The 25,586-nt window shown below is 48.8% G+C and overlaps 1 protein-coding gene across 1 annotated transcript; it reads left to right on the plus strand.

Moving 5' to 3' along the window:
• ARHGEF26 (Rho guanine nucleotide exchange factor 26) lies at positions 1–25,586 on the plus strand. Its single transcript, XM_062499280.1, has 14 exons — positions 1–825; positions 2,219–2,255; positions 4,133–4,278; positions 7,553–7,609; positions 9,582–9,742; positions 15,592–15,744; positions 16,158–16,287; positions 17,402–17,476; positions 18,018–18,107; positions 20,892–21,046; positions 22,833–23,042; positions 24,321–24,388; positions 24,555–24,659; positions 25,444–25,586. Exons 1-14 carry the CDS (start codon positions 1–3, stop codon positions 25,584–25,586), a joined length of 2,355 nt encoding a protein of 784 aa, XP_062355264.1.

Consider the following 25,586-nt stretch of genomic DNA (forward strand, 5'->3'; position numbering starts at 1 on the left):
ATGGACGGGCAGCCCCCGGCCGGCCCCGCCGCGCCGCGCTGGAGGCGGCGAGCGACCCCCCGGCCGCAGCCCCTCGCCTGGAGCAAGCCGCGGCCGCAGTCGTACCAGAGCCCCAGCGGACTGCTCGTCACCGACTTCCCCGTGGAGGACAGGTGCGCCGTGCCCGGGACTCGGCCCGCCGGCACCGGCAGCCCCTCCGTGGGATCGGTGTCCGACGGGACCGTGCGGCCGCCGGGCTCCCCCGCGCTGTCCCGGGAGCTCGCCCTGGCTCCGGACGGCCCCGTCGGTTCGACCGCCGGCGGCACCGTGTCCCCGCCGGGCAGCGGGCAGGGCCGCCGGCCGCCCGCGCTGGCCCCGCAGCGGGAGCGGATCGCGTTCGGAGCCGGCGCCCGGCCCGCTCCGTGCCCCCGGGCTGCCGAGCCCCCGGAGGTGCCGGGCGGATCCCCCGGGAGCGGCCGGGCGGGCGCGGAGCCCCCCGCGCTGCTGAGCGCGCCCGGCCCCGCGGCGCGCAGGGCGGGCTCGCAGCAGCTGATCCCCCGCAGCCTGGCCGAGAGCCGGCCCGCGGGCCACGAGCGGGGCCTCAAGGTGCGCAGCCTGGTGGAGACCCCCCGGCTGCCCCTGGGCAGCGACCCCGAGGACGAGCCCGAGGGCGGGCCGGGCGCGCTGCGGCGCGGGCTGCGCTCCACGTCCTACCGCCGGGCCGTGGTGAGCGGCGTGGACCTGGACGGCTCCGCCAACTGCAAGAAGAAAAACAGAATGTCCCAACCCATCCTGAAGGCGGTGGTTGAAGATAAAGAGAAGTTCTCGAGCCTGGGGAGGATAAAGGTAAGGTGTGTGCTGATGGGTGAAGGTGTTGGCTCCGTGGGAGCGTGGCCTGCTGATTCTGCGTTTTCCGTAAATGCTGGGAGTTTTCAGTTTGGTTTTTAGCTAACACAAAGCTTTTCATAGTTGCTGTGAGTTTTAAAAGTGCTGTTTTCCGAGTGAGGTGTTGGACATGTCAGGCTTTGTTTAAATCCAAGAGGTTCAGAACCTTTGCTGGCTGCCTCCTGCTCACCTTTCCCGAAAGATTCTCCAGTTTTCCCAACCGAACCGCGGGCTTAAAACCTATGTCCCACAAAGGACTAAACAGGAAAAGAAGGAGATTGCCTTAATAAAGTCTGAATGCTTGACTGGAGACAGAAAAATTAACTTCTTCCCTCACTTCTTTATCTGTGATACAACTTCTAAAGTCTTTTTAAAAATCACGCAGTGAGTGGTTTTTAAATTGATAGAAATCACTTCGGGTGAATTTTAATGCCTGAAAGTAAAAAGAGCATGCCTGGTTTTAAATCTTGGTTGTAATCCCTTAGAATCCCATAGTAGACTTACACTGAATGTTGATGTCTTAAATTATGAACACATACCGATAGTGTTCTTTTACTTACCATAGTGGAATAGTGTATTTCCTTATTTAAAATATAACTTGTTACTGTATGAAATGTGTTCATAGATTTCTGTGTAATAAAGTATTCCAGGCCAAGACCTGATCCTGTAGCTTTTAAAAGAATTATCAGATTTATGTCAGTTTTCAACCAATTTGAAATTATGGTAGTGGATGCTTCTGCAAAAACACTGCAATTGGTCAAATAGAAATGGATGAAATTGTGAACGGCTGCAGTGTGGGGTGGTTTGGTTTGGTAGCAGACTTAAAACAGTTATGCTTAAGATAGGAGGACATGACACTGTCCTGCCCGTACAGAGTTCTCTACAAGTAGTGTTTTAGTAAAGAGACTCTTGGGCCCTGGGACTTGCTGCACCAGAACAGCTGCTTTATTTCAGAGGGTTGTTGTGCTCTCAGGAGGCTCCCTTTACAAAGTGCTCCGAGTGGTTTGTTTGCAGAGTGGATGGGCAGCCTCAGTGCTGCACTCTGCAGAAAGCCCTGGGACAGAGGGCTGAGTTGTGAGTTCACAGCCCCTCTCCAGCCAGTGTAGTGGGCTTTTAAAACACACAGGGAAAATACATCTAAACAAGGCATGAGAGAAATGAAACTAGAGTAGCTTTTCACTTTCTCTGGTGACACAGTGGTTTTTGCTGAACTCTTGTCCAGAATCCAAAGTGTACAGATTAGGGCCTGTTGATTTGGTGCCCAGGTCTTGAATAAAACACATTCTCCTTACTGTGGTTATTTTGCATTCTCCTCTTCTAACATATATTTCTTTTCTGTTAAAATTATCTGCAGAAGATGCTGAAAGGACAAGGGATGTTCGATGGGGAAGGTGAGCCCTGTTCTTCTGTCCAGACTTGCTAATAACCCCCAAGGCAAATGAACTTCAGCATCGTTTGGCACACTTCCTTTGTATGGGGTCAAAGACTCAGTACCTTGTTTTTCAGTAACGTGACTGAGATGTGGGACTATAATTTTGGCACTAGACATACCTTAGGGATATTTCAAAGACTATCAAATGGAAGACTAAAAAGGTGTGTCGAGGGTTTCTTTTCCACGTACGCTCCCGTCCCTCCCAAAAAGTGACCTGTTGGCTGTGTTTGCCTGAGCCCTGACAGTTCTGTGCAGTTGCATGGGGCTCCACAGGGACTCCCTTCCTGCCTGTTCTGGGACTGCCCAGGTGCAGGCATGTGATCCTTACGGGTTTGGGACCATCCCTGCAGCACACACCTGAGTCCTTACGCTGGGCTGGGGGTTCACACAGCTGTTCTGCCTTCTCATCAGCTGAGACTGCTGCACTGAACCCTTGGACTCTGTAAACACTTTCTTTTCTTGCTACCTAGGCTTCGAATTTAAGTGTCAGAAGAACACTTGTTTGTGGAGCTGTATTTTTGTGTTGCTCATTAATTCTGGGTTTTGCTAAGTTTGCTGCTTTCCCCGGTATTTCAACAAGAAAATATCTGTGATGAGTCCACAGAAATTCTGTTACAATAACTGCTTGTCTCTTGGCTCTTCTCTGCTTAATACCTCTTTGAGGTGATCTCAGCTGTTGTGTTGCCTTCCTCTTGTTCCTGTTTTCAGAGATGCCCACTGTTGTCTTTGCATCATCCTTTCCTACTCTTTATTTTTATCTCTTCTCACACTGTCTCCTGATTGTTTTTAGATTCTCTTGCAATGGCTCCCTTCTGTCTTGGATAATTCAGTGCCTCCCACAATTTAGTTGCTGTAACAGTTTCCTCTGTTGGAAGTGTATAAACCCTAGAGACCCTTCCCAAAGAACTGCTCCGAAGGCCGCACGTGGTCTAGCACTGGAGCATGGCTGTAGGTCTGAGCAGGTGGGACAGACCCATCCAGCCAGGTGTGGGACTGCAGGAGCTGGGGCCCTGCCTGGAGCAGCCAAACTTCAATTCCCCTTTCTCTTATAGGGGAGGATTGGATGTTATCCAAAGTCTGGCCCAACTGAAAGTACCTTTCAGAGCCTGCCTGCTTAGTGGCTTAATTTGTCTGTGGGTTTTTGTGGTGTTGAATTTCTGCCCTTGCTCACTGCTGTTGCCAGGGCTGTGTGGCCATGGAGGTTGGGACACAGCAGGAGTGAGTGCTCCACGCCTGTGCTCCTTCCCACTGATAGTGTGAATTAATGATGGCACAACTCACATACACGATGACTTAATTTGGTCTGAAGGTTCATAGGTCTTGTGCTTACTCAGACAGGCTTCTGACTTTCTATCTGGAATAGTTCTGAGCTCAGATCTCTGAAATTGGGCAACAGTGAAATGTGAAGACAGTATTTAGAGTTGACAGAAGAAGGGTTGGTGTGTGGGTCATGTGCTTTTCCTGGATGTGAAAATAGTGGGACCTGCAGATCAATGACTGCTCCAGTGACACACAATCCCAATTTCTAATTGCTGGTTAATTACAGAACTGGGTATAGCAAACCAAGGGAAAAAAAATTGTTTGCTATTTTTTTTTTCTCGACAAAGGCCACATCTGTTCCTTAATTCGGTCTGGGAGGATCTTTGGGTACAGTGATCCATTGTCACTGTACTGCACCATTGTCCAGCCCAAATCAGTTGCTATCTTTGTCTCATGGAGTGTGAGCAGCACAGTGACACTTTGGCTTCTTTCATTGTTTAAATGTTACTTTAAATTTTATGAGAGCAACTAAACTAACTTTCTAGCAGTGATTGACATACTGTTGTTATTTGACAGAGAATAATGTATTGTATCAGAACTATAAGGAAAAAGCTCTGGACATAGATTCTGATGAAGAGTCTGAGCCCCAAGAGCAGAAGTTGGATGACAAGGTTGTTTTTCACTATAAGCCCCTGAGGTCGACGTGGAGCCAGCTCTCTGTGGTGAGTTGTGATCCTTGTATGGCCAGAGATGGGATCTCAGGGTGGGTTGAAGCAAAGTCTTCTCTTACTCGCTGCTGGAGTTTTTGGTTAAAATTTGTCATCATCTTTTTCATCTCATAAGAACGACGTGTCAGTCCCAATCAGTCACTGGTCTTTGTTTCACATAAAAAACAATGAAACCAAGTTCATTTTAGAGTCCTGTGTTTGGCAAAGACACAACTTTACTGATTCATTAAAAAAAGGGTTGTGTGAGTTCACTGAAAGGGTGAATTATACTAAAGAAAGGCTTCAGTTAGTTCCAGACAAGTTGCTGCTGAATTGTTCTAAGTCACTGCACACCAGCTCTTAAGCTGACTGGAGTGCAGATGTTTAATGGAAAGCATTTTGGGAAGTGCAGAGCTGGTGGTGCTGTGCTGTCCTTTGCACAGGCTGGGAGGTGTCTGCAGGGCTTTGGCAGAGCAGCATGGTTAAACAGAGTAAATTCAGCTGTTCTCATCAGGGCTGCAGGCTCACTGCCTTCCCTGCTAATAACCTGACACATTACTGATAACAGCTGATACTGCCACAGCTCTTTCTCATGCATGTGATTCTGGGATTGAAGGAACCTTAACATTCTGTGTTTACGTGGTTATTCTTTGATCGTTTCTGTGGCTTCTGGCGGGGTGTCCCTAGAATGAAGGGTTTGGGGGTTTTTTGGTTAGTATAACTTGTAGAATGTTGTAGATGCTCATCTCTGGCATTAGAGATTATGCCATGACAAGATCACCTGGAGTATTTGACTATCAGCTCTGTATATCCCAGTAAATGAGGGGTTAAGCCTCAGGGAGATCCCCAAAGGCTGGTTAGATGGCCTGATTAGCTGAGCTGTTCTTAAATAGGCTGATGACCTTTTGCAGTTTAAAGTATTGAAAGATGAATCTCTCTGATGCAGTAATTATAGAGAAGGCAAGACAATGTGGTTTTGAAAAGATGTGCTTTAATTTTCTTTTTCCAGCAATCAAATACTTAAAATACAGTTCATTTGCTTCATGCTGCAAAAAAAAGTGTTTATAATGAAGTCAAGTTGTTTGTTCTGCCTTCTGCGCAAACTAGCAGTTAAATGTTCAACAGCTGAGGTATTTTGGAAGGAATGCTATTTAGTAATAATAATAATGATAATTTCAGAGCACTAATTTGCTTTGGGACAAAAATAACGTGAAGACCATATCATGAGGAGAACTGTTCTGTTGCTTCACTTACAGAAACCAACTTGTTCTTTGCTGCTCCTCACACAGAAACTTATGCACTGTCTGTACTTGATTTACAAGATTGGAAGGGGGAAGTATAAGGGAAAAGGGGTGCATGGAGAAAACAAAATCTGGGAATCAGAGACTCATAGTGACTGTGTTTATAACTGTGGAAAAATTACATGCTGTCAATGTGTATTAAAAAGTTAAAAAGTGAGTCTGGAGTTGGCGAGGGAAGTCAGCTGGAAAATGTCAGTCCTGGGTTTCAGCATATGCTAGGAAAGGAGGAGGGGAATGTCTCTGGTGTTTATTAGCAGTGCCTGTGCTGGGAAAGCCAGGGCAGAGGCAGCGGGATCCCCTCTGCCTGCAGGAGGTTTCCCTGGCAGCTGCTGCAGCTCCCTCCACACTCGTTTGAGGGGTAGTGCCCTTCAGGTATGGAGTTGTCAAATTCTTTTTTACAGTAATAAAAAAAGGTGTTTCTGTCTTCCTGAAGTGTATTCGCACGTGTTGATCTTGGTTGTGGCTGGTTTCTCATTTGTGTAAAAATCAGTTGCTGTGAGTGGCTTCATGGACTCTGCAGGGCTGGCTCCTTCCAGGGTCCTTGTTGTCCAGGCTGCCTCCCCTCCATGGTCCCAGTCTGGTGTGGCTGTCTGGGGCCTTCAGGGCTGACGGCTGCCCTGGCTCTCCTTTCTCTCCCTGTATCAAAGGGTTTATGGCCACTTTGGGTCTGGTGCAGCCTCTTAGTAGATTTTTGCTGAGTTCCCTCCTTTCAGCACTTCCTTGTTTTGAAGGAACTTTTTGTCCCTAACCAGAGTTCACCTGTCCTCCTTTCATCCTTTGCTTCTCACCTTCATGGTTGAATCAGTCATTGCTGGGGAAAAGCCAGCCCAGTGTGACAACAGAATTAGTAGCCGTGATGTTGGGCCTCTTCCATTCCTTCTGGTCATGTTCTTAGCTTTAATGAAGCTTTGTTTGCTGAGGACCACACATGTGATATTTTTTAGGTTATTTCAGCTTAAACATGGACATGTCAAAATTAGGTACTGAATTTTCTTTGGCAGAAATGGCCAAAGTCATCTCCATATCTGAGCATGTGTCTTCTGGAAGTGTTGCTGTTGATGGGCAATGTAAGGCTGGGCCCTTGCCCTGAGTTCGTGTGCCATGAATTCATGTGTGCTCTGTGGGCACAGCTGTGTGTGACAGCACTGAGCACAGCTGCAGTGTGCAGCAGGAGTTCAGCAGTGCCCTGTAGACCTCCCTGGGCACTGGCAGTGTCTGTGTTCACAGGGAGCTCTGAGATCTGGGGGATGTGTCTGTAGGCATTTCCTGTGTTGCTGTATTTTTAGAAAACTCTTCCACTGCATCCAGAAAAAAGTGACATTGCACCTTTCAGTGCCACTGCACTTCCTTGGGAATGCTCTGAAGCTTTCAGGCTGCTGATTAAAATGTACTTTAATTGTTTAATAGAAAGACATCTGATTAGTTGTTGCTCATCATCCAGAAGTGTCTGCTTGTGGTGCTGTGGCAATCTGGGACTTGCGTTCCAAAGGACAGTGGCTCCCCACACTGCAGTGTTGATATTACTTTCACAGGCATTTGCCTGTGAGTCTGTACTTTGGTGTGCAGACCAAAGTGTGGCACCTCTTTATCCTCTGCCCAGCATTGTGAGGCGTGGTATGCAGGAATAAAATGAGGAATAATACATCCTTTAAAATTCCAGGGAACAGGTAGAGCAAGAAGAGAAAGCTGTTGGTGATAGCATGTTAGGAGCTTTTGGGGAAGACTGACAGAAATGTGTGTGAGGTCTTGTCTGTGATGTGCCTCTGCTCCAGGAAGAGAACAGGGCCTTCCCTCCACGTGTGTGGTGCTGTGGCCCTTTCCCTTCCCTTGCCCTGGTGTCCCTCCTGATCTGGGTCCTGTGTTTAGAACTCCTGTAGAGCCAGGTCCTCCTTGGTGCTTTTCTTTCTAGGTTTTGATAGTCTTGTATCTCTTTTCAATCACATTTTTCCGCAGAGGTGTTAAAACTATTGATTGGTTTGTTTTTTTAGGTGAAGAAGAATGGACTGTCAGAAGCCATCAGCCAGGAGGAAAGGAAAAGACAGGAGGTACTCTGTGCTTTGGGGTTGGCTGCTCAGGGCTGCACTGCACTCCTGGTTCAGTGCTCTGTTTGTTGACAAGGAGACTTTGATGAGAGTTCATTGCTTGGCTTCCTGCCCTCCGGTGAAGTGTCCTCTCTCCCAGGGAGAAGAAATGAACCCGGTTTGTGCCGAGGTGCCTGTGTCCATGCCAGGGGCTGCTGGGGTGCTCCCTGCACTGATGCCTTAGCATCAGCTCCAGCTCCAGCCTGGCAGCACCAGGCTCGCTGCTGTGCCAGGGTAGGGGTGGCATTAGCCTCCAGCTCACAGAGGGGGATGTGGCACATGAGTTTTTATAGCAAAGAGCAGCTCTTGCCGAGCCCCTGGGCTGTACCCACCCTGTGAGCAGTGCTGGGCACGTGAGCACTGTGTGCCTGCTGGGACCCAGCTGTCCCTGGGCCCTGGCCTGGGGCAGGGACCTCCCTGCTGGCAGCAGCAGCACCGGGGTGCTTGTCTGTTCTCTCTTTCCCTTTGCTCCTTGTGTCCTCTTGAGCCCCTTTCCTCTCCCCTTTGTCCTTGTGTCCTCTTGAGCCCCTTTCCTCTCCCCTTTGTCCTTGTGTCCTCTTGAGCCCCTTTCCTTTCCCCTTTGTCCTTGTGTCCGTTCATGTGCTGTCCCCTCCTTCCTCACTACAGGGGCTATGTCACAGGGGATGAGAGGTGTTGCAAAGCCTGGCCTAGGCAGCTGTGTCCCTGCAGCTCCTCCCCAGGTATGTCCTTCCCCAGGAAACACAAGGCTTTCAGTCTGGCCCAGTGTCTTCGTTCCCTTCAGGGCACACCTCAGCCTCCTCCTGCTGGGACGCTTCTGAGACAAGGCATATATTGCAGTCATATCTTTTAGGAGCCTTCAGTCTGTGTTTCCTGGAGCCATCACTGCATCCTTTCAAAAAAACCAAGTTCTTTGGATGACTTTTAAATGTGAAGTCTGTGATGTTACCAGAAATGTTTTTGTGCCTGAGGGTTTTTTATTTGAATTTTAGAGGCCAGTTCTTTCAGTGGGAACCTAAATAAATATTTTTAAGCTGTAGTTACCTTACCAATTCATGCTTTTGTTGTAGTTCTTTTAAACTGCCTTTTATAATTTATTCTTTATCTGTTCTTTAAATTGCCTTTTAGAGCCTATTAGATTATTTTGTAGTTATATTATATACATTATCACTGCAGAAAAATGTGTTTGTCTTCTGCCTTGATTAATGTCCATATTTTGTCTTCATACACATCCCATCTTTCAGAATCTGTTAGGGAGATGGATCTCTCTGCCTATTTTGGCTAAAGAAAATGTGTCACAGACTGATTTGAACTAAAGTTATTTTCAGTAGACCTTTCCTTGCAAGCCTAGAATACCTGTGTATGTGTGTACCAGCTGCAGGGTGCACCTGGCCCCCTGAGGGTGTTACTGTCCTTGGGGTTCACACATCCACTGACCCTGATCTCCTGCACATGAACCCCGTGTGCTTCAGGTGCTATCCAGAAGCAACCAGCAGGCACCAGGGGTGTGTCAGGCACCCTTCCCTGGTGTTTGTTCTCCAGAATGTGTTTGGCTCATGCTGAGATGATTCTCTCTGCCTTCCTTGCACATCAGAAGCAAAGTGTCTGCCCCATTCCTGCCCATGCTCACTTTGTTCCCAGTCTGGGAGAGCTCCCCCAGGGACCTCAGCTTCCTGCCTCCAGCCTCACTCCTGTGCTCTTGGGGTCACACCTGGTGTTGTCTTCAGATTCTTGGCTTGCAGTTGCATTAAAAAATCTGAATATAGTCTTATTAAAAATACTTAGTATTAAATCACTAATTTCTGATTAGTGATGCAACTATTATAGAGATGAATATTTAAGTCATAATCTCTATCTTACATACAAAATTCTTCTTTGCACCTCTGCTCAACGCTTTGTTTTTGAGGAAAAAGCCCAGTCACTAGTAAGTCTCTTCTTTTCCCCCTCCACTTTGCAGGCAATATTTGAGGTGATATCTTCTGAGCACTCCTATTTGCTGAGCCTGGAGATTCTGATCCGGATGTTTAAAAATTCCAGGGAACTGAGCCTCACAATGACCAAAACAGAGAGCCACCACCTCTTCTCCAACATCGCGGATGTTTATGAAGCAAGCAAAAAGTAAGTGTGGCATTTCTGTATGTAACAGAGCTGTACATCCTTAAACACGACTGCAGGTTTCTTTTTGGAAGCTGAATTAACCATTTTAGTGGTGGCCATTTCTTCCTAAACTCCTGCTGGTTTGAACCTGGGAAGTACAAATGGCACAGATATGCACAGGAGCGTGAGCAGGGCTGCCCTGGGGTTTGTGGCTCTGAAAATGGGGAGGGAAGGAAAGCAAAGGGTGAATCATAGTGGAAATCAGCATCCTTCGAATCGAAACAGTTCTGACTTAAATGCTGATCAAGCATTCAGACCTAGTTCTTGCAGTGCATCAAATAAAGCTCAGTCTGCCTTGTAGAGCTGTTAAATTTGAGCTGGAGTTTGATGCTTGCCCTGGAGAGCTGGCAGGTGATGCAGAGGGTGCAGTCCTGGGGCGTGCTGTGCTCCGGGACTGTCACCCTGTGTGACAGCAGGGCCTGCCTGTGCCATGGGGATGAGCTGCTCTGCTGCTGCTTTGGGGCACATTCCTTCTGTCTGGAGCAGACACTGCAGATAGTGCCTAAAGAGGAGGAAATGGCAGATCTTACATGATACAAAAGCAGAAAAGTCTTGTTAGTGACTGGTAATCACTGCCAAAGTTATTTAATCCGGGCCATGCATATGTATGTGCTCTCAGAGTACTTCACACTCTTTTTCAAAAAGTTGCTGAGTGCTGCTTTGCTTCCCTGCAGTTACTCTGCATTCATAGCAGCAGGTTTCCGTGTTCCACTTAACTAAAGCATCAAATGTCTGTGTTGCTTTTCTTATCCCTGATTTTCAGTCCGAAGTGAGCACAGGGCTAAAGGATGCTCGTGGTTTAGTGAAGGTACTGAGGGGTCTCAGCTGCAGCTCTGTACAGCTTTCCATGGATCTCCACCTGTGGAGCAGAAATACTGGCCTCCTTTCAGAAGGGGGCTGCAGATTCAACAAGGATGCTGAGTGTTTTTTTTATTTCGTTCCCCCTTCTTTTGTCTGCTTTGTAGAAATTGCAAAGTTGTGAATTCTTTAGCATTGAACCCTTATTTACCTTGGTGGAACTTGTGAAGTTCCATATTCCCAGTCACAGTAAAGTAATTTCTTGGCTTTTTTCTCTGAGACACCACAAAGTCTGTGGAATTTGACATCTGTTGTGCAGCAGTTTGACTTTTGTCTGCTGAAGTTCATGCAGCAACAAGATCCTGTTTTTTGGAGGCTGATTTGCTGTGTCAAGTACAAACCCAGTTTAGGAGCTGTAGAGCAGGAGAACATTTGGGTTTGGTTTGGACCCTTCCTTGCTCCCTCCCATTCCCCTCTCCTTGTCTCTTGCGGTTGAAGCCTTTTGCCAGAGGTTGGGGTTGTGTGGCCCCAGAGCCAGCCCAGTGTGACAGCTCTGGTGCCAGGGAGTGCAGCTTAGCAAAGGATTCATTTTCAGGGAAAAGTTCCTTTTACAGGTGCTCCTCACATGAAGTGTGAGGTGTGAAAGTGAAGGACAGTGGGGGTGGGGAGAGTAGTGCTCTTAGGGGAACTCTTACATCCCTTCTGATTAATATCTTCAAAGGAAGTGGGAGGGAGAGGGGGAAAAAAAAGAATGGAAAAATACCACATTAGCCTAGAACTGCAGTCTTATTCTTTCTTGTTTGTGTTTAAGAACTTGTTTTTTCATGACTTGGGGTAAAATCAGAAGTCATAACTCCTTTTTAAACTTAAATGAAAACATAATTTATTTCCCAAGTTTTGCAATGCTGTTAAACTGAAACAAAACTTTGTGCTGGCTTTGAGCAACATCATTAGTGTAAGTAATGGAAGTGATTTTAAACCAGATACCAGCTTGGTAACTCCAAACTGTTGCTTTCCATTTTTGAGGTGTTTCAAAGTAGTAAAATCCATCCTTTTATTATAAAACAGAGCATCTGTCCCATTCTGCTGTATTTTAAGCAGCCTTTGCTCAGTACAAAGCCTGAGTGTAGCTACCAGTGGTTTTGGTTACTTGGACAAAAGTTTGGTGAGCTGAAGAACCTGAGCTGGTAAAAATATTTTATAAAAACCTTTAGTTAAAACTGCTTAAAACCTCTGTCTAGGAACTTTGACTTGGAACATGTTTAATGGAAACTCCAGCAGCACCAGGATAGGCCTGACAGGGCCATTCCTGGGGGAACAAAGCTGCCTTTGTTGGCAGCAGAATGCAGAGAGCAGAGACTGTCTCTGCTTTTGGGAGCTCCCTGGAATGTCTCTGACAAAGGGGAGTGGAGATGAATAATCTGTGCAGCACATGCTTATGTGTTTATGGAAACCTGGGAGGTGGCTTCAGAGAGCTGCAGTTCACTGGCCCTTGGTGATGTGCAGTGCACAAGTGCTGGAACCCAAACTGTCACTGGTGCAGCCCAGCCAGGGGCTGTTGGACTGGGCTGGCGGGGATGGACGCCAGGGAGCAGCTCAGCCAGGAATGAGTCAGGAATGCAGCCTGAGGAATCAGTGTCAGGGTCGGACGGGCAAGTGAGGGCACAGCTCCCCAGGAGCCTCTCTGGGGAAAGAGGAGTCACAGGGAAATGAGGGAAGTGTCTTCAGGAGCAGTTGGTCTGCAGGGCCAAATCTCCAAGTTGATAGGAGAAAGGAAAGCTTTAGCATTTCTGCCTTCTCTGCCATTTGGCCAGCAAAGGGCAAAAGCTCTTGTGATAGCAGAGCAGCATTAACAGAAAAAGATCCTAACAAATCTATCTGAACAGGTTCTGTCTGGTTTTAAACTCTGTCTGAATCCCAGAGCCACAGAACATGAACACTCCAGCTGTGCTGGGTTCATGGCTTACCAAAGATGTTCCCATTTGGTTGTCCCAGTGTCTCTGGGTGTATTTATCGGCTGAATGGGCGTTTGCTGTTCTGCAGGTCCCACCTCTGAGCAGGTGCTGTGGGCTCCTTCCTGCTGTCTGGGAAATCTCTGTGGAACAGGATATCTTGGCAAGGCTGCTGTGGCCTTCCCATTGCCCTGGGTTTGTGCCAGAGCACCATAAATAGCTGGGGAGGCAGTGGCTCCCCAGTGGGACAGGCCTGGGGCATGGGCTGGCCCAGAGCTGCTTACAGAGGGAACAAACAGCTGCAGGCTCAGCTGCTCCTGGCTGGGCTCTGCTCCCTGGATCCTGCCCAGTAAAAGGTATTTTATGGGCTGTGAGTCTGCAGGGTTAGCTGTTGTATTTGTGTGTGTAGCTATGTGTTGCTTTCCATTATTGAGGCTATGGGAACTCACCAAACAAACTATTTCAGTTCTGCACTTTAATAATCTCTCCAGCCTTTGTTGTTGTTGTTGTTGTTGTAAAAATTCATTTTGATTCAGCGTAAAAATTCTATGGCAATAAGACTATTTTCCCTGTTTTTACTATTTTAAATCACCCTTCCCTAAATAACAATAATGTTGCAGATGTTCAGATTCTGTTCCTGGTGAGAATTTGGAGATTTGGAGAGGTTAGTCAGAAATCTCTATTACTTCTAGCTGAAGTGGTCTTGGGTTGGCAGTTGTTACTCCAGTGCCCCCATCCCCAGGGGAAGAAGCTGAATTCTGCTTGCTGCCCCTCCAGTGGATCCTGTCCCTGGGTGGTGTCAGCAGCACCCTGGAGCTGAACCTGCATTTCTGAATTTGGCCATCAGGAGTGTTGCAGAGTGGATGGTTCTTTTAAACAATGTAAGGGCAAGATGAGGGAAATCAAATTGTGTCCTATGATGCTGTTCAGCTTTCTCTCAGTTGAATCTAACTCTGACCAGAAAAGTGCTGGATTTAACAAAGAGATGTTTGAAGTAAATCCTTCTCACATTCTGCAAAAAAATCTGCACACATCGCAGCAAATTCCTTGTTGGTTAAATCGAATGGAATTGCTCCATCCCTCAGTCCTAAGCTTTATGGCAGAATCTGTCCTAAAATTGTAGGTGAAAGGTTTTATTATGTGTCTGGTTCACCGATTGTATCTAATAATTAGCAGTTTAGATGTGGAAGACTACAACTGTTGATTCAAACTTTGATGCAGGATTTCCTTGTGGGACATACTGGGAGATGGGACTTTGATACACTGCTCCTCTTTGTGCCTCTTTTCCCTTTTTTCTTTGCTTTTTTTTGTCTTCTACTCTCCCAGATCTTTACTGTTCTCCCAGTGACTGTCTCTGATGATGTCACTGATGAAACACCAGATAAATTCTAAAGGTGGAAGTTGTTGCCCAGCAGGGTCCAACACCTTGTCAGTGTGCCATAACGCAGCAGGAAATGTTGGATTTCCTCATTTCCTCAGTAAAGTGAATTGGCAGCAGTGGGAGGTTCTCCCAGCCATAAACATGTCTGAGCAGAGAGAAACAAATCCCAGTGTGGGATGGGGCTCTGCTGTGGCTGCTGAGACACTGCAGACTCCATACTTACAGGCTCTTTTTTATGTGATCTCATTATTTATGTGCCTCTTGGGGCTGGTCCTGACACTAAACCCCAAATCCACAGCACAGGACAAGTCTGTGACAGCTCACAGTGTGTTGTGCAGCAAGAGGCTGCGTGGGGGACAGAAGGGTGCTGGAGGACTCTGCCCTCAGCACTGACAGGGCTACAACACATAACAAATAACAAATTCTGCTCAGCACTAGCAGGCAGAGCCCTGTTCGGCAGCCAGTCCATCTGCAGTTACTGTGGCAGAACGTCACAAAAGCAATCCAAAACCAGACCAAAATCCACTTGATTGTCATGGCTCTGGCTGACCCCGTGAGAGCCTGGCAGCCACTCTGCAGCAGCTGCTCCTGAGCACACCTGGAGAGTGCTTTAGTTTAGTTAAGCCCTGCTGCTGCACACCTGGATGATCAGCTGCTGTTCATCCTGTTCTGCTCCCCTCACGTGTTTGAGGTGTGTTCTGTGGAGAGCATCACTTGAAAAAAGGTGGCAGATTTGAAGAGCCACCGTTAGTGATGAAAAAATGGAATAAGGGGCTGAAATCAAATAAAGCTGATTTCAAAATATTGGAGCTTAATGTGAGCTCATGTGTTCTAAGTATTTCCTTAATGTTTTCTGTGCCATATAAGAACTTGTAATGAACTTGTTGACTGCAGGGAGTTGAGGATTCTTGCAGTGAGTGCTGATGTACAAAGGCTGCAGCCAGGACAGTTTTTCATGTGTGAGGGATGACTGCACAGCTGATCTGTGAGCTGTTCCAGCCCAGCAGTGAGGGAATTCCAGTGAGCATCAGGGAACTCAAGGCTTGTGCTTTGGAAAGGTGGGAGTGCAGAAAGCAGTGGGAGGCTTCCAGGGACCAGAGAGACTCCTGTGGGACAGAGCACAGACAGCAGGGAAGTTGTCAGAACAAGCAGGGTTAGGGGAAGAGCCAGCTCAGGATTTGGGTTCTGTGCCCATTTTCAGTGTTTCCAGTCCGCGTTTGGTTCCAGTGGAGGATTGCAGGATGTGGAGCACTGCCCTGCTCCACCAGCACTTGGCTTTTGTCCTTGGCTCAGCAGCCACACGGACCTGTGTCCCATCGAGCACTTCTGCTGTTGTGCTGCCTCTAATTGCAAGAGGAAATGTGTTAATGTGTGTTTGAAGCAGTTGCATTTCTTTTCCAACCCCATTTCTGGAAATTCTGGTCTGACCAGCTCAGCGATGCTGTTAGGAGAGTGGAAGTGCCTGTGCCAGAGCTGCAGCCTGTGCCAGAGCTGCCAGGGGACAGCAGCACCCTGGGCCAGTGTCCTGCCCCTGCTGCCGTGCCAAAGGAGGGGTGGCCTCAGCCTGTCACAGCCCAGTGCGGCTGTCCGCAGTTCGTGGCTGGGGGCTGAGTCAGGCCAGCGCTGTGAGACGAGGATGCTATTTGCACGTGAAAGTGAGCGATGATGTGAACCCCCAGGTTCTTCGAGGAACTCGAGGCAAGGCACCAGAACAACATTTTCATCGATGACATCAGCGATGTCGTGGCGAGGCACGCGGGCTCCACCTTCGACCCCTACGTGAAGTACTGCAGCAACGAGGTGTACCAGCAGCGCACCCTGCAGAGACTGCTGTGAGCATGGCAGAGCCTCCTGCGGGCCGGGCTGGGGGTGTGTGTGAGCCTCCCACCGGGCCGGGCTGTCCCCGATGGACACCTTCCTCCGAGGGGACTGCCCAGCCCCTCCCTGCCACGGGTCGTGGCTCACGTTCCCTTCCCTCCATCACTTCGGTGTCACGCAGTGTGACAGTGGCCCTGCGTGGCACGTCTGGGGGCTGCCCTGACACTCGGGGGTGGCAGCTCCTGGGGTTTAATGTCAGCGCTGGGGCTGCTGGATCTGAGAGAACAAAGCTGTAGACTGGGGTGGTCTGACTCCTGCAAATCACACTTCCTTTTTTATAAAATAATGGTTTCCTTAAAATTTAGCAACTTGCACCATTGTTTGGTAAAACATACCAATTGAATTCTTTCACCTCTTTTCTCCCCAGAGCCACAAATCCAGCGTTCAAGGAGGTGCTGTCCCGGATCGAGTCCCACGAGGATTGCAGGAATCTGCCCATGATCTCCTTCCTCATCCTCCCCATGCAGAGAGTCACTCGTCTCCCCTTACTGATGGATGTGAGAACATCTACTTCCCTCTTTCCTTGCTGCTTGTTCTTGCAGTGTTAGCATCCTCTCCTATTCAGTCCTGGTTCTCTCCAGTCTCTTCATGCCTTCTCCCTTACACCACTCCTGTCCTGTGGATTTTGGATTCCTGCTGTACTTGTTTGCTGACTGGGACTGGGTCCTCCTGCTCCCCCATTCACAAGTTAAATACTTGGATGTTCTAGTAGGAAAATTGTACAGTAAAGGTCAAAATGGTTCTGAAACTCGGGAGGAAGCAGCACAGGAATTGTGTGCAGTGCAGGGATTGAAGTGAACCCTGCAGCTGTAAAACAAAACCTGCTGCCTGTAGGGTGGGTGAGGGCCCTTTGGCAGGGAATACTCTTGGGAAGCTGAAGGCTGGACTCCACTCCCAAGGGAGCTGTGTGTGAGTGGCACTGAGCTTTCCCTCCCTGTGCAGTGACTGGGGACTCTGAGGTAGTGATGGAAGTGCCCGGGGGTGTTTGCCAGGCAGAATTCCCACCAGGAGCTGGGGTACTTCAGGTGCCAGGACTAAGTGAGGAGCTGGGCCACCAGCAGCAGTGCACGCTGTGATCAGGATCACATTCCAGCACTGGTACAAGCCAGAAACAGAACTGATAATTTTGTTCTGTATATTTTTAAATTGAGCACTGGTGAATTTGATCACCTGGACAGTTCATTCACAGGCATTGAATTCTCTCTTTTCTGCTCTACATTTCTAGATAAAAAATGGAATAATAATCCAGTATTCCTGCAGTGTGTCACTGGGGGTGCCTTCCCATTCTTGGGCTTTTCTTTCCTATAAGTCCTTCCCCTCTTCTGCTGAAATAATCTAAACAATCAAATCAGGCATTTTATTTTCCACTCTTTGAGTTTTGTTTTTAGTTTGGAGATGGCTGTATAAACCTTGTCTGGAGAGGTGCAAAGCATCACTTTGTTCCCAAACCTCTCCAGGGAGGCGTTCCTTAGTGTGACCAAGTGGCCAGTGTTCTCTTTGTATCAGTCCACAGCTGTGGTTCAGCTCCTGGATTTCAGTTTAGATGTGAAATCTCTGGGGGTTGCAGTCTGTGCTGCTTGGTTCTCTGAAGTAACTGATGTTTTGCTTCAGACTATTTGCCAGAAAACCCCCAAGGATTCAGCAAAATACGAGAACTGCAAGCAGGCTCTGAAAGAAGTCAGCAAGGTAGGTTCTCAAATTATTCTGTGTATTTCCAGGGAAAAATGGATGTCTTCCATGCAAAAATAATGCAGGAAGGAGGAGTACTGAAGCATTAAAGCTCTACATTGCTGAATTTAAGGAAGAGCACTGGGGATTGGGTTTGTGCAGAATTACTGGTTCCTACTTGGGAAAAGATCCCAAACTGGATGATACCGTGGTGGTTCTGGGTCTGTGTGTGGGAGCAGCGTGGGAAGTTAATCCATCTGGGAGGAGGGCTTGTGTTTGGAGCTGATCATCAGCCTGGATGAGAGCAGTGGCCCTGCTCAGCCAGAACTTGGGCTGAAGCTTTGTTCCTCTGGAGAATCACAAATCCCTGTGGGATCACTGGGGTGAGGGGGATCTGGGAGCGGTGCAGCCCTGGTCACTGTGGCCCTGCAAACACCACGTTGGGCTGGATGTGCCCCTGCTGGGGGTTTGTGCCCCAGAAGAGCCTTCCCAAGGGAGCAGCAGTTGGTGCTGGAGGCTCAAGGCCACGGGCCCTGCTCAGCCCCTCTCTGGTTTGCAGCTCGTGCGTCTGTGCAACGAGGGCGCCCGCAAGATGGAGAGGACGGAGATGATGTACACTATAAACTCCCAGCTGGAATTCAAAATCAAGGTAGGATGAGGATCATATTCCTTACCAGTCAGGACAAGGAACCGTGAGCTTTCCCAGCATGGTCATCCCACAGTGATTCTTGCAAAGAAGTGATCTGTTGTGGCACGACAGAAATCGAAACTTCTGGTGAAGTATTTTAATTTTAGTAGAAGGTGATGTTACAGCACAAGGGATTTTGGGTAAATACTGAGTGAAGAGTATTTGCTGTAAAGAAAAGGCTGCTGTGAACATTTTTGGCATTAAGAGAGAAGCCAAAGGCTGCTGCTCAGTGCTGAGATTTATGTACCTGATGGGAAAGGTGTGCCTGGGACTTCCAAGCCAGAGAAGGATCCAAGGGGTATTTGTCCTTCCCCTTAAGGGTGGGATATCACAGGTTTCTATTAAAAACTTCCTGTAGAATCTGTCTTTTGTAGGAAACAACAGCAGACCCAGTCATAGGCAGGGGAGGTTTATTGGACTTTCTTCAAGTACATGTATTGTTTCTATTCAATGTTTGCTACAATCCCATTTCTGTAGTTGATGTCTGATACCATTACACAGTGAGGGTTCTTTTGAGAGGAGATTGCTTCATTATCAGGCATGTAGTGAATGGAAGTTGCTTCATGGTTTTAAAAGCACAGCTCTTGAAAGACTCTGGGTCAGGCTTGGGGCAGATGCTGCCTCCAAAAAGACATTTTCAACTTGCCTAAAGTATTTTTGTTCTCAAACTTTGTCTAAAAAGTGACAGTAATAATATTTGCTTATAGCAACAGCAGCAACAAATACAACACTTCTGGGCAAGTGACACCAGAGCATTTCCTGATGGGTGGGAACAGACTCAAGTCTTCAGTGAGTCCAGCCCAGTGTCAGGGCTGATCTGCTCTGTGGTTCCACTCAGACCCCAGCAGTTCCTTGGGATCTGGAGTCCCTCACCTACCCCGGGACAGGATGTGCTGTCCGTCCCTCCCTGTCCCTCTGTCCCTGTCCATCCCTCCCTGTCCCTCCAGCTCAGTGGCTCCTGGGTGACCCCACCCTGCCCTGGAGCAGGATGCTGTGGCAGCAGCAGCAGCTTCAGGGGCTTTGTCTTTCCGTGCTTTTGTGTGAGATTTCCCTCTGTGTATCCAAGCCCCAGCCCTGCAGCTCCTCAGGCCCCAGGGCAGGGAAGCCCTGCTCTGGTTAAATGCATTTTTCACTTCTGGGAACCTCTTTTCTGCAGCAGGGACATGGTGCACATGATTTGCTCCTTTGGTAATTTAGGAAAATTTAAAGTAAAACCAAGCTGCCTCTGGAAGAGAGTCAATTAGGAAAATGGGATGAACTCATTTGGAGTACAGATTAGAGGAATTTTTTGTTCGTCCTCAAATAGAACTTTTTGAAGTATTTTTTGCTTGTAAACCAATCATCATGGGACTATAATTCTGCTTTATAGCCATTATAAATTAGTTAAAGTATTTTTGTTCTTGCCCAGCCTCACAGAGTTTTGGAGATTTGTTTATTATTTTGTTAGATGTAACTGTGGAGAACTTCATGGGAGCCCCGGGGAAGTGACTCAGATCTCATGTTACTTGTGTACATGGCTCAACTGTAGAATTAAATTTTTAATTAAGTTTCAGCAGGTTTTGTTCTTAAATTTTGCATCTTTTGCAGGAGAGAAGTTGTGGGGGTTAGTTTTAGGGAGTCAGTGTTTGTTCTTGCAGCAGTGAGGTCTCAGTCTCAGCGCTGGCTTTGCGTTGGGCTCAGGCAGGCTGCACTTGGCTCAGCCAAGGGATTAATGGATACAAAAAGCCAACTCATGCAGAATAGGGAGGGCAGCTGACAAACTGCATGAGGGGAGGTTTTTTAAAAGCATGTGGAAGGTGCTTAAATGAGGGGAAAACAGGCAGTTGTGTTCATTAGTGTGGACCTTGTTCTGCCTGGAGCATCTGTCTCAGGGCAGCCTCAGAGGGGTCTGTGTGACCAGGACAGTCCCACATGTCCCTCCATCTTCCTGGGAATACAAGGTCCTCCTGTGGGCTCTGGGTTTCCCGCAGCTGGGAATAATGTGGATTAATAAAGGCAGGTCTTCACATCAGGCAGCTCAGATCCTCTGGGGCTTTGGTGCAGCTGCTGCAGGTGTTGGTCCTCACCTAGGGAGAAAGGGAGCTCCTGCTCCATCCCCATGAGCTGTAGGATCCCTAATCAGCCATTGCCAGTAAAGCCTGACAGGTAACTGAGACACTACAGGAGCCCCAGAGAGAACAGCAAGGCCATGGAAACCCCCTCGTGCTACCAAGGGAAAGCATTGTAGAAGTTAGTTAGTTAGTTAGTTAGCTAGCTAGCTAGTTAGCTAGTTGTACCTGTACCTCCCAGGGCAGGAAGGTTTGTCCAACCCTGCCCCTCTTTCCTGGTGACACCAGCACAGGGAATGTCACCTCTGCTCCAAGGTGAGGCCCCGAGGACACTCCCCTGTCCCCACGTGCTGCAGGAGCTGGTCTCACCCTGCAGACCATTCCTGAAGCCAGGCTTTGCTCTGGGCCCTCGGGAGGTCTCTCAGTGTGTTCCATGCCCAGTGTGAGCAGTCAGCTCTGTTCATTTCTATTTTCCATGAGCAGTGAGTGAGGACAGTGCCCGAGTGATTCCCAGGTATTGCAGCTGCTACCTGTGTGTGTAGCAATGATGGAGTCCCTTGAACTTTGGTAACCTCTTTGTAATCTCTGAGCTTTGAGTTTATTCAAATATTTTCCCCCAATGGATTATACTCTGTCACCTATTTTTAAAGAATTCCCTAATTTGGAAGGTTTACAGTGTGATTTTCTTGCCTTGCAGCCATTTCCATTGGTATCCTCTTCACGGTGGTTGGTGAAGAGGGGTGAATTAACAGCATATGTAGAAGACACTGGACTTTTTTCCAAAAGAACCTCTAAGCAGCAGGTGTACTTCTTCCTCTTCAATGACGTCCTCATCATCACCAAGAAGAAGAGGTAAGAGCTTCCCCAGTATAAAACTGCTTTTGTGTTCAGTCCTTGAATCACAGTGATTTCTAACATGATCCTGGCTGTGGAATGAGTTCAGGAGTTATTTGAGCCTCTGCCACGGGTTCCAAACAACAAGTAACTGCTTGTTACACGGGGTTTACTTTTGGCAAACACAGTTAGGATTCCAAGCTGTCAGACGAATTTAAAAGATTCTTAAAGCCCTAGCAAAGACAGCAGTGTGGGAAGGATCAAGTATTGGGAATGTCCTTTCCCCTCCACGCTTCCCAGGATTCCAGGAGCATGAGACTCCCCGTGCCCAAGTGCCAGAGCTGGTTAACAGTGCTGGAGCTGGGCGTGAGCCCTGCTCCCACCCACAGTGTTGCCAAGGCACCACAGCAGTGGACACAAACCTTTGTTGCTAGTTGGGGTTGAATGTTTGTGGTTTTCCTCCAGCAGCTGAATCCCAGAAGATTCTTTACATTGCACTAAGACATCTCTGCTCACTTTGTGCTAAAAATGGCCATTTTTAGTGAGGCTGCACTTGGAGCTTCACCCAGAGTTCCCCTCCAGGGCTGGCTCAGCAGCCACTGCCCAGCTCTGTCCCAGCTCCACGTGCTGGAACTGCTCAGGAACTGTGGCTCTCTCTGCTGGGGATGCTGTGGAGGAAGGAGCCAAAGGGGGCTCCAGTCACGGGGCTGGGCACGAGGGGACGCAGGGAGTTGGGATATGCACAAGGCTTTGAAGAGAGAGAAAAATCTGCTTTTCCCCACTGCCCAGTTTTTAGTTTACTGGGGCCTGTTTCTTGTGCCAGTTGTCCTTGTAGCCCCTGGTGAGTGTAGACACAATCTGATTTTTAAAAAATCCTTAAAAGTGACACAGTACTTGTCAAGTACTAATGCAGAGTCTCGAGAGGAGCAGTGAGTGCCAGCAGGTTGGGGGTGCTGGATTCGAGGTGTGGCTGGTGCTCAGGAAGGGTCAGCCCTGGCCTGCTCACACAGACCTGGCTGTGGGTTGGGTCAGGGCATGAGGTGAAGGCTGAGTGGAAATCAGAGCAGCATTAACTCCTCACTGCTTAGACTGTGTTTGGATTCCCTTCAGCAGGAGTCCAACAGGTTTGTGGGATAAAGTGAGGAGTGGGAAGGATTTGTAGAGGTTTATCTTCTGATTAATTAGTAAGAAACGCTGTTATGATTAGCTGTGGACATGTACAGACTAGTTGATTAATTAATAAGAAATGCATTTATTATTCATTGCACAAATGCATAGGCATATTTCTTTTTCGGGCGGAAGATTCTCAGGTAGTGATGGCAGCACTCCCATCTGGGATTGCCAGTTCTTCACTTGGCTAAGGAGTTACTCAGACTAAAATACTGAACTGACTTCTTTAAAAAAAAAACAACACAGCCCCCAAAATCCCCAAGCTTACCCAAAAAAAAACAAAACCCGCCTCTCCCAGAAAACCAAGCCCTGGCCAACCCTTTCCCTGGCTCAGAGCATCTGGGCAGGATAGGTTCCATCAGAAGCATGTTCTGTGTCCGTGGTTTGGGAGTGCACAGAGCAGTTCTTGCAGCAGGAAGCACCCACAGCCATCTCGGTGTTTATTTCAGAGAGCTGAACTAGGGCTTTGTGTGACAGGAACTCGCTGGCACAAGTTGGTTACCCCCGTGTGGAGCTGGGAGGTGCTGGAAGAATTGTCCCTGCCGTGGTGGTGGGTGTGTCTGGGACTGAGAACGGGAAACCGAACCTTACCTGGCGTTTCCTTCCTTCCTTCCTTGCCTCCTGTGCCCTGCAGCGAGGAGAGTTACAATGTCACCGAGTACTCGCTGCGGGAGCAGCTGCTGGTGGTGCCGTGTGATGGGGAGGAGCCCTGCCCCTCTCCCGGCAAGAACGCGGCCGGGATGCTGCACTCGGGCAGGAATTCTGCATCCCACCTCTTCAGGCTCGTGCTGCTCAGCAACCACGCCGGGGACAGGGTGGAGATGCTCCTGGGAGCAGAGACTCAGTGAGTACAGTTACTTACTCAGCGAGTGCAGTTACTTAAGGGTTTTCTTCACCTGATTGTCCCCGCGGGCTGCTCCTCCCACCCTACCAAAGCAGTAAATATTTATTTTTATTAATTGTTCTGGTTTATTAATTTCCCTGCTGGGTAAGGCCTCGATTGCCCTGGCTGCAGAGATGGGTGTAGCTGTGCCTCGGGCAGGTTCAGTGCAGGGCCAGCCCCGTGCTGGGGCCCTCACCTGGCTGGGTGCTGCCAGGGGGGTGTCACCGTGGGGTGCGTGGGCACAGCACCAGCGTGTGGCACAGGAGTGGCCCCAGGCGCACGCAGAGCGCTCTGGGCCCTGGGCTGTGATGCTGGCCATGGCTGTGCATGGATTTAATACAGCCCTGCTCTGTGCTCTCCTGACACCCTGAGGAGTGTCCTGTCCTGTCCTGTCCTGTCCTGCCGTGGAAGCCAGCAGCAGCCAGTGCCTGCTCTGGGATGTACATGTGCCATCAACTTCCACACGACCTCCCAGCACTGAAAGAGCTCATTTGTTCTGGGGGTAGCTGGAGGCAGGACAGAGACATGAAAGGCAGTGCTCCAGACATGTCCCTGCTGGAAAAATCGATAGTTTTAGGTTGGTTTTCAAAGTTTAGAATAACCATGAAAGGAACTGAAGATCATCATCAGTGCTTTCTATTAAAGATGTCATTATGAAGGCAGGAGATGATTCAGACTTGTTTGGTAATGCAGTTTTATTGGGGAAAAAATGCAAGACATTTTTAGTTGTCTGGGTTTTGTATGAAAAGACGTTTTGTTCTGTGGACTTATTATTGATTTGTTCTGTGCTGTTTGCCGTATAAATAGCAGTCCAGCTGATTGTCACTCAGAGCAAGAGTCTGAAAAAAATTCCTGTATTTTAAGTTACCTATTTTTATAATCTTAGCCTTTGAGAGGGATGGGAAGGGAATTTCCAAGGCCAAACAGTTCAGGGAGTTGAGCACGCCTTTGTAATAGTTTTGTGCAGGTAAAACTGAAATGTTTTCTCTGACACAAAGCTTTCCAGCACAGTTTGATCTTGTTTTGCCACCTCCTGTGGTGTGCGGGTGCCGAGAACAAAAGTGTTAGGTGAGAACTTTGTGCCACCCTGTGAAGGAGGCAGAGAATACACGGAGGTGATGATACACAGGGGTTACTCGCAGGTGCAGAGGGAGAGAGGCAGGCACTGGAAGAAGGGCGGGCAGCCTCAGTGCTGGCCATTATCAGACCCGAGTCAGGAGCCTGGGTTGTGCTTTGCAGGAGCGACAGAGCCCGCTGGGTCACGGCGCTGGGCCAGGACGGCGACGGGCACCCCAGGGACAGGACCAGTGAGTCACAGCTGTGGGAGCAGCCCTGCCTCGGCGGGGCCGGGGGCTGGGCCGGGCCGTGGGGAAAGTGGGACGCGGATGCTTGTGAAAGAAGTGGGGATGTGTTGTAATTGAAAGCCCCTGCCCTGTGACTGGTTTAACTGAGCCTGGCTCACTCCTTCCCCAGCGCTGGCTCAGGTGGAGATCATCAGGACCTACACAGCCAAGCAGGCCGATGAGCTCTCGCTCCAAGTCGCTGATGTCGTTCTGGTTTATCAAAAAGTGAATGATGGTGAGTGAGAGTTTTGCTGTCAGTAACTGTCACCTCTGCAGGGGGATCCAGCTACAAAAACTTGTTTCCTATTAGCACAGGGCTGCAGTGAGTGAAAGTTCAGCTTCCAAGGAAAACAGGAACGTTTGGGTTGAGGTTTCTGAAGGAAGCAGCAGATACAAGCACTTGTAGAACGTGGCTGTGGGCCAGTTTTGGCAGAGGAGGTGTCCACAAGTAGGAAATTGAATTTGTCTGAAGCCATGGAGCTCAGACATCCTAGCGAGTGCCAGGGTTGTCCAAGAGAAACACCCCCAGTCTGGCGTGCCATGGCCTGGGCTTTCCTGCTGCAGCTCTGGCTCAGAGTGGGTGCTCAGGTTTTCCACAGGATCAAGTATCCCAAGATCAAAGTGATTCTTGCCCAGACTTGCCCACAACTGCATCGATAGCACCAAGTGCTGGTTCAGGGATCCAGGACACTGTCAGTACTTGAGGGACTAAATTTTAACTTGCTGTTGCTCAACTATCTGTGAAATCAGATATCCCGTCACTTGTGCTACATTGCTCTCCTTTAGATTATGATGGTACTATAGCATTACTTCATATTTAAATGACAAAAAACATACTGAAATGGTGCAATACTTTGCACATACTTTTTCTGCCCTAGTCTGGCTGTATTAAAATCATCTGCCAAAGCTGTCCTAAAGGGATACTTGATTCCCAGTCAGGTCAAGTGCAGGATGTGTGTGCTGACGCCCAGCCAGGGTGGGGGGAGCTGCAGAGGTGTCACTGCTGTCCCTTCCCACAGGCTGGTACGAGGGGGAGCGGCTGCGGGACGGCCAGCGGGGCTGGTTCCCCTCGGAGTGTGCCAAGGAGATCACCTGCAGGGCCACCCTGGACAAGAACATGGAGCGCATGGGGCGCCTGCTGGGGCTGGAAACCAACGTGTAG

This window comes from Cinclus cinclus, chromosome 10 (genome assembly GCF_963662255.1).
Source record: "Cinclus cinclus chromosome 10, bCinCin1.1, whole genome shotgun sequence".
Lineage (NCBI taxonomy): Eukaryota > Metazoa > Chordata > Aves > Passeriformes > Cinclidae > Cinclus > Cinclus cinclus.

What these genes read in the sequence shown, in the direction of transcription:
- ARHGEF26 (XM_062499280.1), top strand. Translation starts at nt 1, where the DNA reads ATGGACGGGCAGCCCCCGGCCGGCCCCGCCGCGCCGCGCTGGAGGCGG. An exon ending in CGAGCCTGGGGAGGATAAAG is followed by an intron (nt 826 to 2,218) that starts GTAAGGTGTGTG and finishes AATTATCTGCAG; the next exon opens with AAGATGCTGAAAGGACAAGG. An exon ending in TTATCAAAAAGTGAATGATG is followed by an intron (nt 24,660 to 25,443) that starts GTGAGTGAGAGT and finishes CCCTTCCCACAG; the next exon opens with GCTGGTACGAGGGGGAGCGG.